At 46.4% G+C, this 13,843-nt stretch overlaps 1 protein-coding gene across 1 annotated transcript in view; it reads right to left on the minus strand.

Annotated features, from left to right (window-relative positions):
• The window catches only part of pyroxd1 (pyridine nucleotide-disulphide oxidoreductase domain 1), a 35,291-nt gene extending 22,788 nt beyond the window's left edge, over positions 1-12,503 (minus strand). Inside the window, exons 1-4 of the mRNA XM_041203499.1 lie at positions 12,386-12,503; positions 9,633-9,713; positions 9,402-9,521; positions 3,914-4,042 (exon numbers count right to left, since the gene is read on the minus strand). Of these exons, the coding sequence (XP_041059433.1) occupies positions 3,914-4,042; positions 9,402-9,521; positions 9,633-9,713; positions 12,386-12,466 (411 nt within the window). The 5' untranslated portion in view covers positions 12,467-12,503. The remainder of the gene's footprint in view (positions 1-3,913; positions 4,043-9,401; positions 9,522-9,632; positions 9,714-12,385) is intronic.
• Positions 12,504-13,843: the final 1,340 nt, after the last annotated feature.

Below are 13,843 nucleotides of genomic sequence, written 5' to 3' on the forward strand. Positions count from 1 at the left end.
AGCAGTCTTGAGGGGCCGAATGGCCTACTTCTGCACCTATTTTGTATGCTTGTATGTAAATTATACGATAACATCTCCTCCTTTGGCAAGATGTTGATGTATCTCTAATTCTGGCTCTGAAACACTTGTTTTTCTATGGTAATCACTGCACAAAGGCAAGTTGTTGCTGCAACTGTCAAATGCATGAAGACTGGATGGGGACTAATTACATTGGTACTGACATGAGGGGTGAATGACTTCCTTCCGTGCCAGAATTTCTGATTCTTAATTCCTTCTAACGAGATTTTGCAAAAACAAAACTTTGATGGCAATGTTGAACACTCTTGCTGATGAACGTTTCTTGGCAGGGTCAATGATTAGGAGCATATTACATAAAATTTACAGCATAGAAACAGGTCATTCAGCCCAACTTGTCTCTGATGTTTATGCTCCATATGAGTCTCCCTTCCACCTTAAAACATGTGAAGCCTCTCGGCTCATCCTTCTATTTCTTGCTTCCTCTTTTACATTGAGCTTCTGCTAGTCGCATCAAATACTCCACGTGGTTCCACATTCTCACCACTCTCTGGGTAGAGGTTTCTCTCGAATTTTTTATTGGGTTCATTTCTGGTTAAAAGCAAAATACTGCGGATGCTGGAAATCTGAAATAAAAACAGAAAATGCTGGAAAAACTCAGCAGGTCCAACAGCACCTGTGGAGAGAAAGACAAAGTTAAAGTTTCAAGTCCATATGTCTCTTCTTCAGAGCCAAAGAAAAGTAAAAATGTGATGAAATTTATACTGTTAAAGAGGGGGGGAGGTGAAGCTGGATAGAAGGCCAGCGATAGGTGGGGGCAAAGGAAAGATTGACAAAGATGTCATGAACAAAAGGACAAAGGAGGTGTTAACAGTGGAGGTGAGGGCTATCCCAGTCTCTTCCAAAACGACACTTCTGGCATGTCTTCCCTCTTTCTTAATCAAGGTTTCCCACCCACTGCAGTTGACAGGGCCCTCAACCATCTCCCACACCTCTATCCTCACACCTCTCCCTCCCAGAACCATGATTAGGTCAGCCTTGCCCTTACTTTTCACCCCACCAGCCTCCACATTCAAAGGATCATCCTCCGCCCTTTCCGAAAATTCCAGTATGATACCAGCACCAAACACAGCTACCCCTCCTCCCTATCGGCATTCCATAGGGATCGTTCCCTCCGGGACACCCTGGTCCACTCCATCACCTCCGCTGTCTCATTCCCCTCCCAAGGCACCTTCCCATGCAATCACAGAAGGTGCAACCCCTGCCTCTTTACATCCTCACCGTCCAAGGGCCCAATCACTCCTTTCAGGTGAAGCAGTGCTTCACTTACACCTCCTTCAATTTGGTCTATTGTATTTGTTGCTCCAAGTGCGGTCTCCTCTACATTGGAGACACCAAACACAGACTGGGTGACCACTTTGTGGAACACCTTCGGTCTGACTGCAAGCATGACTCAGACCTTCCTGTCACTTGCCATTTCAACGCCCATCCTGCTCTCATGCCCACATGTCCTTCCTTAGTCTGCTTAGTTTCAATGAAGCTCCACACAAACTGGAGGAACAGCATATCATCTTCCAATTAGGCACTTTACAGCCTTCTAGTCTTATCACTGAGTTCACCAACTTCAGACCATGAACTCTCCTCTATCCTCACCCCTTTCTTACCCCCTTTTCTCAATAGTCATTTTCATTTTTTATCCACTTATTTTTATTCATTTTAATTTTTTCATTGTTTTATCCCCACCTTTTATCCTATTTTTGATCTTTATCCCTCCACCACCGTCCCTTGCCCCCACCCCATCCCCACAAGGGCCATCTGTTACTTGTTCATGTTGTTCTTTCCAGAGGGCTTACCCTTGTCCTGCTATTATCACATTCTGCTTTCTTACCTTAATGCCACCATCAACACCTCCTTTAACCCTCACCACTACCATTAACACCCTCTTTGTCCTTTTGTTCATGACATCTTTGTCAATATCTCCTTTGCCCCCACCTATCACTGGCCTTCTATCCAGCTACACCTACTCCATCCCCCTTAAACAGCATAAATTTCACCACAATTCTACTTCTCTGCAGCTCTGAAGAAGAGTCATACAGACTCGAAACATCAACTCTGTTTTTCTCTCCACAGATGCTGTTAGATCTGGTGCGTTATATTTCTGGTTCCTAGTTTCGGGCTCCGCCACAAGTGGAAACCTCTTCTCTATACCTATTTTATTAAAACCTTTCGTAATCTTAAAATGTCTGCTAGTTTCTCTCTCAGCCTTCTCTTTTTTACAAAGAACCTGCAGTCTCTTCTGTCTGCTGACCACACCAACTGCTGTTCTTTTCCTCTCTCGCTTCTCTTCTATCCAAAAGCTTGGAGCTGGCAAGTCTCTTTAGTATTAGCACAACTGCCCCTGCCTTTTGTTCCCAAGTATGAGAACGTTGCACCTTGCTTAACCAGTCCCTTGACTAAGCCAGGCTTGTTGTGACTCTTCTGAATTCTGTCTGACATGATCCTCTTCCTTTTAACCTATGTTTAAAGGCACAGTCCAAAACATGATAATCTTATAAACCTCATAGTTCTGACAAAATAAGTCCACTAATTCCACTCCACTGTCATTAATTCATCAGATTGAAATTCTTAATGCAATGATATTTTGCACTCCTGATCCTGCTAGTGTATAAGGTTAAGATGGGATCAGCTCATTTTAAAAATGTTGATATGCATCAGCAATTAAGCGAAGGAAGCAAGGCACCATGTTAGAATACCACAGAGGACAGAAGCTGATATCACCATCTGTAATAGCACCAAAAAGGCCTTTATTGTTTGTGCCTAGCTGCCTGCAGTTTGCTGGATTGTTCCAGAACAAGACCCAGGCTTGGATAGCTGCTGTGGGCCTTTCTATTGACCTGGGTGCTAAATTCACTGCATGCTCAGAAGCCACCCTGCTTCTTTTAAATAAAAGACAACATTGTGCTGTATATGGAACTAACACCCACCCCAAGCCCCAGCAGTAATTGTCATGGAGCCCTTTTACAGTTAGAGACCTAGCATTTTGGGTTCAATTTTACACTCTGGCTGCTCCTCTTTCAACCCTTGACCCTAGAATTGCATCCCAGGAAACTCAGAGCTCATTACTCAAACTTAGAAGCTTAGGTGCCAACAAACCACTTCAGCTTTACTCTCGTGACTCATATCAGCTGCAACCAAGTGTGCAACATATGCAAACCCAGTTAGTGCTCTTTACGTGATGTAAAAAAGGCTGCTCTTCTGTAACTTTCAATACAAGAACATTTCTGCTGTTCAAATTACACCACACAATAGTTCTATCTGAATCAAGTGATTGGATCACAGGCATTGCTCACCATCAGCAGCTGCTTCTTCAATCTACCTGGCCCCAAGTTCTGGAATTCCCTCCTTAAATCTCTTCACTTCTCTACCTCTTTTTTCCTTATTTAGATGCTGCTTAAAACCTACCAAATCACCAAGCCTTTGGTCACCTATCCTAATGTCACTTTTCTTGGCTCGGTGTCAATTTTTGTCCAGTTACACACCTCTAAAGTACTTTTGATTCTTTACTACATTAAAGGAGCTATTTCAATGCAAGTTGTTGTCTGTGATGGAAGTTGAAGAAAATCACCTCTACAAATTCACACTGTAAGCAAATTATCACAACCAGGAGCATACTACAAAGATATAACTAATTTCAGAGTTCAGATCACATTGAAAAAATATCATAAGGCTCATGTTATCTGAACTCAATGCTTTATTCACACATAAATACAGCACAGTTTCAATGCTATGTATTTGTATTGCTCACAATCAACAAGTTACTTTTCAGGGAAAAAATAACTTTTCTTCTTTGAACATATATTGCATGAATGATATGCTTTCATTAGAAGTTGGTTATTACCTTTGCACTGTCAGTATCCCGAATTCCTAATACGAACGGATTGCCTTTGGCTATCAGTTTTGGCCTTGCTCCAGTACATATGCACAGTTTCTCGTAAATGTACTCTTTGCCTTCTTCTGTGTGAAGTTTCTGCAAGTAAATTAACAGGATTGTCAAAATGTGAATGGTAAAATTAGAATAATAGAAACTTACATCACAGAAGGGGATCATTCAGCTGGTCATGCTGCTAGTTCTTTGAAAGAGCTGTCCAATTTAGTCCCACATCCAGATTTTCCCCCATAACAGCACAAAGTAGTCCTTTTCAAACACACTTCCAAGGCCTTCTGGAAGTTCTGATGGAATCTGATTCCACCAGCCTTTCAGGTAATGCATCTTAGATCTTAACTTTGTGTGAAGACATTTCTCAATTTCTCCCTTAGTTCTTTTGCCAATTATTTTAAACCTATGACTCCAGTTACCAATTCACTTGCCAGAGGAACCAGTTTCGCTGTACTTGCCTGATCAAATTCCCTCATAATTTTGATTAGCTCTATTAAATCTCTCCTTAACTTTCACTGTTCCAAAGAGAACGATTCCAGTCTCTTCAATCTCTCCACGTGACCAAAATCCCTCATCCTTGGTATTACAGTGGTAACCCTCTTATGTACCCTCTTTAGGGCCTTGACGTCCTTCCTAAAGTGTGGGGTCCAGAATCGTACACAAAACTCCAGCTGAGGCCTAGCCAGAGTTTTGTAAAGATTTACCATGACTTGCTTGGTTTTGCATTCAGTGACCCCCTTTACAAATTCAAGTGACCTCATCAATTTGCCTTGCTACCTTCAAAGATTTGTGAACATGCACTACCCTCAAAATAGTACCATTTATACTGTCTCTCCACGTTGTTTCTCCCAAAGGGCATCATTTCACACTTATGTTCATTCCACTGCATCTACAATATGCTATTTCACCAGTCTATGAGCTCCTGAAGTCAGCTACCACCATGTTCAAAACAGATTGTTAGTCCATTTGCTGAATGCAAAGTACTATACAGTATTCTGCATGAAAGGTATGACATTTGACTTTGTTACCTCTAGATTTGACTATCCTAATGGTCTGCTGGCAAGCCTCTATTCCTCCATAAATTCCTTAGCCAAAACTCTGCTGTTCATAACCCAAATCACAACAAACCCTGTTCAACCCTATGCTTGCTGACCTACACTGCCTCCTAGAGTGGCATTGCTGCAATTTTAAAATTTTCATCCTTGTTTTCAAATCCCTTCAGTGCCTTATTCCTCCCCATCTCTAACCTTCTATAGTCTTACAAACCGAGATTTTTTCCCTCCTTCAATTCTGGCCTCTTGAGGTCCCGGATGTTAATCATGCCACCACTGGTAATCATGTCTGGTCACGAAGCAATTCTCTTCTTAACAGGAGAACATAAGTAATAGGGCAGGCGAAGAGCATATGGCCCGTCGAGCTTGCTCTACCATTCAATATGGTCATAGCTGATTTTGGGCTTCAACTCCACTTTTCTGCCCACTCCCCATATCCCTTGATTCCCTGAGAGACCAAACATCTATCTCAGCCTTAAATATATTCAATGATGGCACATTCACATACCTCTCAAGTAGAGAATTCCAACGATTCACAATCTTTTGAGTGAAGAAGTTTCTCGTCACAGTCCTAAATCATCATTCCATTATCCTGAAACGGTGTCACTTTTTTCTAGCTTCCCCAGTCAGGGGACACAACGTCTCAGTATCTACTCTGTCAAGCCCCTTCATAATTTTGAGTGTTTCAATGACATTACCTCTCATTCCTCTAAACTCCAGAGAATATAGACCCAATTTTCTCAGTCTCTCATCATAGGATAACACTCTCATCCTAGAGAACAATCTAGTGAACCATACTGTTTCCAAAGCAAGTATATCCTTCCTTAAATACAGAGACCAAAACTGCACACAGTAGTTCAGGTGTGGCCTCACCAAAGCGCCTTACAATTTTAGCAAGACTTTCTTATTCTTGTATTCCAATCCCCTTGCAATTAAGGTCAACATGTCATTTGCTTTCCTAATTGCTTGCTGTACCTGCATGCAAACTTTTTGTATTCTTTGTATAAGAACATCCAAGTCTTTATAAACATCTACATTTACAAGTTTCCCACCTTTTAATATTCTGCTTTTCTATTCTTACGACTGAAGTGAATAACCTCACATTTCCCGCATTATACTCCATCGGCCACCTTGTTGTCCATTCATCTAACCTGTCTATATCTCTTTGTTGACTCTTTGTGTCCTTCTCAGCCTGCATTCCCACCTAGCTTTGTATCGTCAACAAACTTAGATACATTACTTTCTCTTCGTCCAAGTCAGCAATATAGATTGCAAATAGCCGAGCCCCAGCATTGATCCTTGCGGCATTCAGTCACAGCCTGCCAAATTGAAAATGACCTATTTATCCCTACTCTCTGCTTCCTGACATTTAACCAATCCTCTATCCATGCTAATATATCACCTCCAACTCCATGAGTCCTTTTCATGTGCACTAACCCTTCATGTGGCACCTCATCGATTGCCTTTTGGAAATCCAAGTATATCACATCCACTGGTTCCCCTTTATCTTCCCTGCTAGTTACACCCTCCAAAAACTCTAATAAATTTGTCAAACGGGATTTCCTTTTTGTAAAACTACATTGGCTTGCTCTAATCATACTATGCTTTGCTAAGTGCATTGTTAAGGCTTAATTAATAATATATTCCAGTACTTTCCCAATGTCAGGCTTACTGGCCTGTAGTTCCCCATTTTCTTTCTCCCTCCTTTCTTGAATTGCTAACTTGCAATCTGCTGGGACATTGCAGAATCTAGGGAATTTAGAAAATCACTGCCAGCATATCCACTATCCCTGTAGCTCACTCTTTTAGAACCCTAGGGTGTAGGGCATCAGGTCCTGGGAATTAGTCCAATTTTAGACCCTTGAGTTTCTCCAGTATTTTTTCTCTGCTGATATTAATCACCTTAATTTCCTCACTCTTATTAGCCCTTAGGTTACCCCATATTTTTCTGGTAACTTGTGTCTTCTACTGTAAAAACAGACAAAATATTTGTTCAATGTCTCTGCCATGTCCTTATTCCCCATAATAATTTCTCCTGCCTCTGCTTCCAAGAGACCAACATTTATTTTAGCTACTCTCTTCCTTTTCATACACTAGTAAATGCTCTTACAATCTGTTTCTTATGTTCCTAGCTAGTTTACTCTCACATTCTATTTTCTCCCTTCTCAACGTTTTGGTGGTCCTTAGCTGGTTTCTAAAACACTCCCAATCTGCAGACTTAAAACATATTTCGCAACATTATAAACATCTTTTAATCTAATACTATCCTCAATCTCCTTCATAAACCACAGGTGGGTCTTTCTTGCTGAATTTTTGTTTTTCACTGGAATGTATTTTTATTGAATATCTTGAAATGTTCCTTTAAATCTCTTGCCTCTCCCTTGTCCTTTAAGGTGCTCTTTATAAATCACCTCTGACCAAGTTTTTGGTCACCTATCCTAATATCTCCTTTTATGGTTTGTTTTTATGCTACAGTGCACAAAATGCAAGTTGTTGCTGAGTGTTCAATAATTTTCTTACAATGAGTGGGGCTAATGCTCCACATCCAAAGGCCTAAACACAAGGACAACAATTTTGAATTTACTGGCACAGAAGTCTGCAGCTGCACATCAGAAGTCTTTTTCAGTCATTGTCTGGGGATTAACATCCAAATAACATTGAAACACAGATATTACTGCTAGGCTTGGTCTAAGCAATGACACTTCAAACAAGAATAGGACAAAAAACACATGGTATAACCAGCGTTTTTGTATGGAGGGCAAATTGTGGGTTGGACACATAGGACATGACATCCTTTTGGACCCATCTACGATCCTAAAATTCCATTTAGCGCAGCAATTTATTTTTAACAGAGAGTCATTTCTGTTGTAGTAAACGACTGTATTTCTAACCTTGGTGGAAAATAATTTTAACTGCAAAGTGTTTAAATCCTGAAAATCCTCATATCCATATAATTTTTGGCCCATTAAAATAGTCGCAGCTTACATTAGAAACAGAGGAGGGATCGAGAGAGATGGTGGTGAGGTAGAGCTGGGTGCCGTCAGTGGATACATGGGATCTGGCACTGTGTTTTTGGATGATGTCAGCAAGGTTCAGCATGTAGATGAGGAATAAGAGCCTTGAAGGACATCATAGGCAGCAGTATGGGAGTGGGAAGAGAAGCTATTTCAGGTGATTATCTGACAGCCATGATTAAATAGGTAAGAATGGAACCAGGTGAGTGCAGTCCTACCCAGCTGGATAGCAACCCAATGAACAAAAAGACATTTCCAATCTTTAGTAACTAACTAAATCATTGGGTACATTAGTAAAATGTATGCTACAGTTTCGTGAAATAACCTACTCGGCAACCTTAGAATCATACTTAGCATCACTTAAATATTTGCATTTAGGTAAGCAAATAACTAGCAAATAGGATTAATTGACAAGTTAGTGACAGATTACAAAGGCTGCTCAGTGATGTACAGCATTAACTGCAGGATTATGTCCAAGATCTAAATCAATGAGATTAATTTAGGGTTCTTAAATAGCTGAAAATTTGACAGCATTAGAAAGCCAGTCTGTTGGATAGATTGAAGTCTACGCGTGTATAGTTATCAATATTTCCAGAATATATGCGACCTCGTCCTTGTGAGCTGGCATGGCAGGTATTAGCCTTCTGAGACAGAGTGATGAACCTCCAGGTGTAGAGGTGCTAACCATTCTGGATTCTCTGCTATGGTTAAGTTCACCTTCTGGATCAGTAGCTTAAAGCTCACTTTCCTTTAACTCAGGGAAACTTGCACATCTAAATAATACATTTATATCTACTTGTACCTGACTGATTAGGCTATAGAAGCTTAACTCCTGTAAACTCAATCTCTCTCTCAGAAATGCATTTTCCAATTTTACAGAGACACCCTTTTACATAATGTGAACAAAAACATCAGCACCCAAGGCGTTCATACATTCTGAAGCTTTGCAGGTCTTTGCTCACACAGAGCTCATGCACAGGTCCAGATAAGACAGAATGTATTTATATCCCACTTAATGAGCCATCTCTGGTCCTGTGATCTTGAAGGTTTGGCTTTTTTCCCCAGCAAGGAATCTTTTGTTTTGCGTTAGCCTTCAAGATTCTCTATCAATCAATCTGACATATGACTCCATTTTGAAGAGACATTAAAGATGATTTTGGTGCATTTTTCTCACAACACAAATACTTTTTCAACAAGATGAATTGTAAAATAAAGAGAAAGCTCTATTATGAGAAATGAAAGAAGTTTCAATTTGTGAACAATATTTTCCAAAAAAAAAAATACTTTTGATATTTTTTAAATATTCTGCATGGATCCAACTGCCCAGAATCTCTTCTTAGTAAGCAATAAGCATGAATTATCATTAAACAAATTCTTCCTTACATATTTTGCTGCATCCAGTCCTTGAACTGCAGATTGTACCACTTTAATGTTGGGATAGTGCTCTTCCAGTATGTGAGATGGCCTTTCTTCAACCTCAAATTCTTCCAACGTCTTGGAAACCTTCAATAAAAAAGAGAAATTTGCAACCCACATTGATTTTAAAGGCATAAAGACATAACAGCAGAAATGGCTGATAAAAGCTAGTGTTTATTGACAGTAAACCATACGCACCTGTTTGAAGTTCATCACTGCTTTAATTAATGGTGATGCTGTAATTAAAAGGATCACATCTGCTGGAAACTGGCCAGCAAGCTACCGAAACAAAAAGATATCCATGTGTTCAGAACTATGAGATAGAAGTCAGAGAGGTGCAACCTAATTGACTTTCAACAAACGTAAACGTTACATACATATTAACATTACAAAATTGCCATTAAACATACACCAAAATTACACTTGTAAATACTGTTTCATTTCCACATCACATCGCTCGTAAGGATTATGTGTAGTCTTCTCTTCGCCACACACACAGCACCCGGACCCACCCCACATCTGCTGCTTTTTCCCCTTTTGGGTTCTTCATCTGTAGTCGCTTCCAGTTCAGGCAAATACTAATGAATGTTAACATTCTACCTTTCCTTACAGATGTGCAAAGTTCCCAGGTGAATATGTCGATACTGACAGGTAATCACTGGTGGGTGTGTCGATATTGACACGGGAATCTGAAGTTAGCGCGTCCACACCGACCGGGGATCCCGGGCGAGCGCGTCCACACCGACGGGGGGATCCCGGCCGAGCGCGTCCACACCGACGGGGGGATCCCGGCCGAGCGCGTCCACACCGACGGGGGGATCCCGGCCGAGCGCGTCCACACCGACGGGGGGATCCCGGCCGAGCGCGTCCACACCGACGGGGGGATCCCGGCCGAGCGCGTCCACACCGACGGGGGGATCCCGGCCGAGCGCGTCCACACCGACGGGGGGATCCCGGCCGAGCGCGTCCACACCGACGGGGGGATCCCGGCCGAGCGCGTCCACACCGACGGGGGGGATCCCGGCCGAGCGCGTCCACACCGACGGGGGGGATCCCGGCCGAGCGCGTCCACACCGACGGGGGGATCCCGGCCGAGCGCGTCCACACCGACGGGGGGATCCCGGCCGAGCGCGTCCACACCGACGGGGGGATCCCGGCCGAGCGCGTCCACACCGACGGGGGGATCCCGGCCGAGCGCGTCCACACCGACGGGGGGATCCCGGCCGAGCGCGTCCACACCGACGGGGGGATCCCGGCCGAGCGCGTCCACACCGACGGGGGGATCCCGGCCGAGCGCGTCCACACCGACGGGGGGATCCCGGCCGAGCGCGTCCACACCGACGGGGGGATCCCGGCCGAGCGCGTCCACACCGACGGGGGGATCCCGGCCGAGCGCGTCCACACCGACGGGGGGATCCCGGCCGAGCGCGTCCACACCGACGGGGGGATCCCGGCCGAGCGCGTCCACACCGACGGGGGGATCCCGGCCGAGCGCGTCCACACCGACGGGGGGATCCCGGCCGAGCGCGTCCACACCGACGGGGGGATCCCGGCCGAGCGCGTCCACACCGACGGGGGAATCCCGGGCGAGCGCGTCCACACCGACGGGGGGAATCCCGGGCGAGCGCGTCCACACCGACGGGGGGAATCCCGGGCGAGCGCGTCCACACCGACGGGGGGATCCCGGGCGAGCGCGTCCACACCGACGGGGGATCCCGGGCGAGCGCGTCCACACCGACGGGGGATCCCGGGCAAGCGCGTCCACACAGATAGGGGAGGGAGGCAGGTTCATTCTCCAGGGCCTTGCTCCATGCCTAGCCCGTTCACCTGCTCCCCATCCCCCATATCCCAACACCCCCATAATCCCCCCACCCCAACTAACCACCCCCCCCAGCCCCAACACCTCCCCTACCCCCCCCAGCCCCAACACCTCCCCTAACCCCCCCCAGCCCCAACACCTCCCCTAACCCCACCCGGCCCAACACCTCCCCTAACCCCACCCGGCCCAACACCTCCCCTAACCCCACCCGGCCCAACACCTCCCCTAACCCCACCCGGCCCAACACCTCCCCTAACCCCACCCGGCCCAACACCTCCCCTAACCCCACCCGGCCCAACACCTCCCCTAACCCCACCCGGCCCAACACCTCCCCTAACCCCACCCGGCCCAACACCTCCCCTAACCCCACCCGGCCCAACACCTCCCCTAACCCCACCCGGCCCAACACCTCCCCTACCCTCATACTCCCATCCCCTCACCCTCCCCACCCTCACTCTCCCCACCCCCCGCACCCCAACCCTCATTACCCCCCCGCACCCCAACCCTCATTCCCCCCCCCCGCACCCCAACCCTCATTCCCCCCCCCCCCGCACCCCAAACCTCATCCCCCCCCCCGCACCCCAAACCTCATTCCCCCCCCCGCACCCCAAACCTCATTCCCCCCCCCCCCACACCCCAAACCTCATTCCCCCCCCCACACCCCAAACCTCATTCCCCCCCCCCACACCCCAAACCTCATTCCCCTCCCCCCGCACCCCAACCCTCACCCCACCCTGCACCCCAACCCTCACCCCCCCGGCACCCCAACCCTCACCCCCCCACCCGGCACCCCAACCCTCACCTCCCCACCCGGCACCCCAACCCTCACCCCCCCACCCGGCACCCCAACACTCACCCCCCCACCCCGCACCCCAACCCTCACCCCCCCACCCCGCACCCCAACCCTCACCCCCCCAACCCGCACCCCCCCAACCCGCACCCCCCCAACCCGCACCCCCCCACCCTCACCCCAACCCCCACCCTCATCCCCCACCCCCCAACCCTCACCGCCATCCTCACCCCCCCCACCCCGCACCCCAACCCTCACCCCCCCCCACCCCGCACCTCGCACCTCATCCCATCCTATCCCAACCCTCACTCTCCCCGCCTCCGCACACCGCACACCGCACACCTGCTCGGTGCAGGTCACCCCTGCAACTCCGCCTCCCACCACGATGAACCGGGCTCGAACTGGGTCTGGCCCCGTCGCCATAGCAGCGCAACATGGGCATCCCACCAGCCGCCCGGAAACGACGTCAGCGGAACTTGAACCCTCCGTCGCTGGAACGTCTGGGAGCGCTGAAAACCTCTGCGCATGCGCCGTCCTCCAGCCTTAACCCACGTGGTTCGGGATAGTCTGCGTCAGTGGTCAAGTTGTCATTCGATGTCACTGCTCTGTCCATTTTTTCACAGCAACGGGGTAACCTGCACTTAATATGATGCAGTGAATCTTTGGATTCTCACAAGCTGTTTCCTGGGCAAGAAAATACATTCTGAATAACTTTCATATTTGAAAAATACCTAAAAAAAAAACTTCAGATAAATTTATTGCAGTTTGTTTTACTATATATTAAGAAACATTTCCTATATAAAAGGTTCTAGAATGGTCAAATCATCGGAGTTTTGGGTGACTGTGTCTTATCTCCTTTAAACCCCACAACCCTCAGAGATATCTGCGCTCTTCTGGTCTCTTGTGCATCCCCAATTATAATTGCTCCCCCCGTTGCCGACTGTGCCTTCAGCTGCCTAGTCTCTTACACTTCTCCACCTCACTTTCCTTCAAGATACTTCTTAAAAACTACTGCTTTGACCAAGCTTTTGGTCAGCTGACCTAATGGGCTGGATTTTCATCCTAGAAGCAGGTAGCAGAAGTTGAGAAATTTCCTGGCTCGGCACATCCACTTTGCGTGAAAGTGCTGCAAATGTGGAATTTTTATTCTGGGGTATCGGGACTAATTGGAGTAGGGCCCATTGCCCTTAGAAGGGGTTCAGAGGCAGGCACAGGGGCTGCCGAGTGCAGAGGTGCATTGGTTAAAAGGCTTGCCTTTGTGCTCTAGGACTTTGTCCCAGTTACAGTAAAATCAATAAACTAAAAACAGCCCTATAGCCCTCACCCCTCACATAATTCCCATGCCTAATCCGTGCTAAGTCATGAAACCTCATGCTCCCAGCCTACTCCCGATGGTCCCTCACACCCTCCATGCCAACCTATGGCACTTCCATGTCCATTCACCTGTATAGAAGCATTGAATCCTATAATAACAATAGCATATGGAAAAAGACTTTTAAAAAGTCATTCATTCATAATTTTCTATTTCCCTTTAAAAACATGCTTTTACTACAACCCTATTAAAGTGTCAATCATTGAGGCCCTTTAATAGCTTAACTGCTAGCATTTGACACCGTTTATCTTGTGAAAGTAAATATTGTGCAATGGCAAAATAGATCACAGAGAAAGAGCTGTCAATCAAGCAATGTTTTCCCTCGGGCAGAGTTGTTTCATTAGACTAGTGGATGTCTGGACTGTTTGCCAAACCTCATTATGCAATCTTGGCAGCCCTGCATCCTTATCCCATGCTGGCAGAAAGGG

Source organism: Carcharodon carcharias, chromosome 13 (assembly GCF_017639515.1).
Source record: "Carcharodon carcharias isolate sCarCar2 chromosome 13, sCarCar2.pri, whole genome shotgun sequence".
Lineage (NCBI taxonomy): Eukaryota > Metazoa > Chordata > Chondrichthyes > Lamniformes > Lamnidae > Carcharodon > Carcharodon carcharias.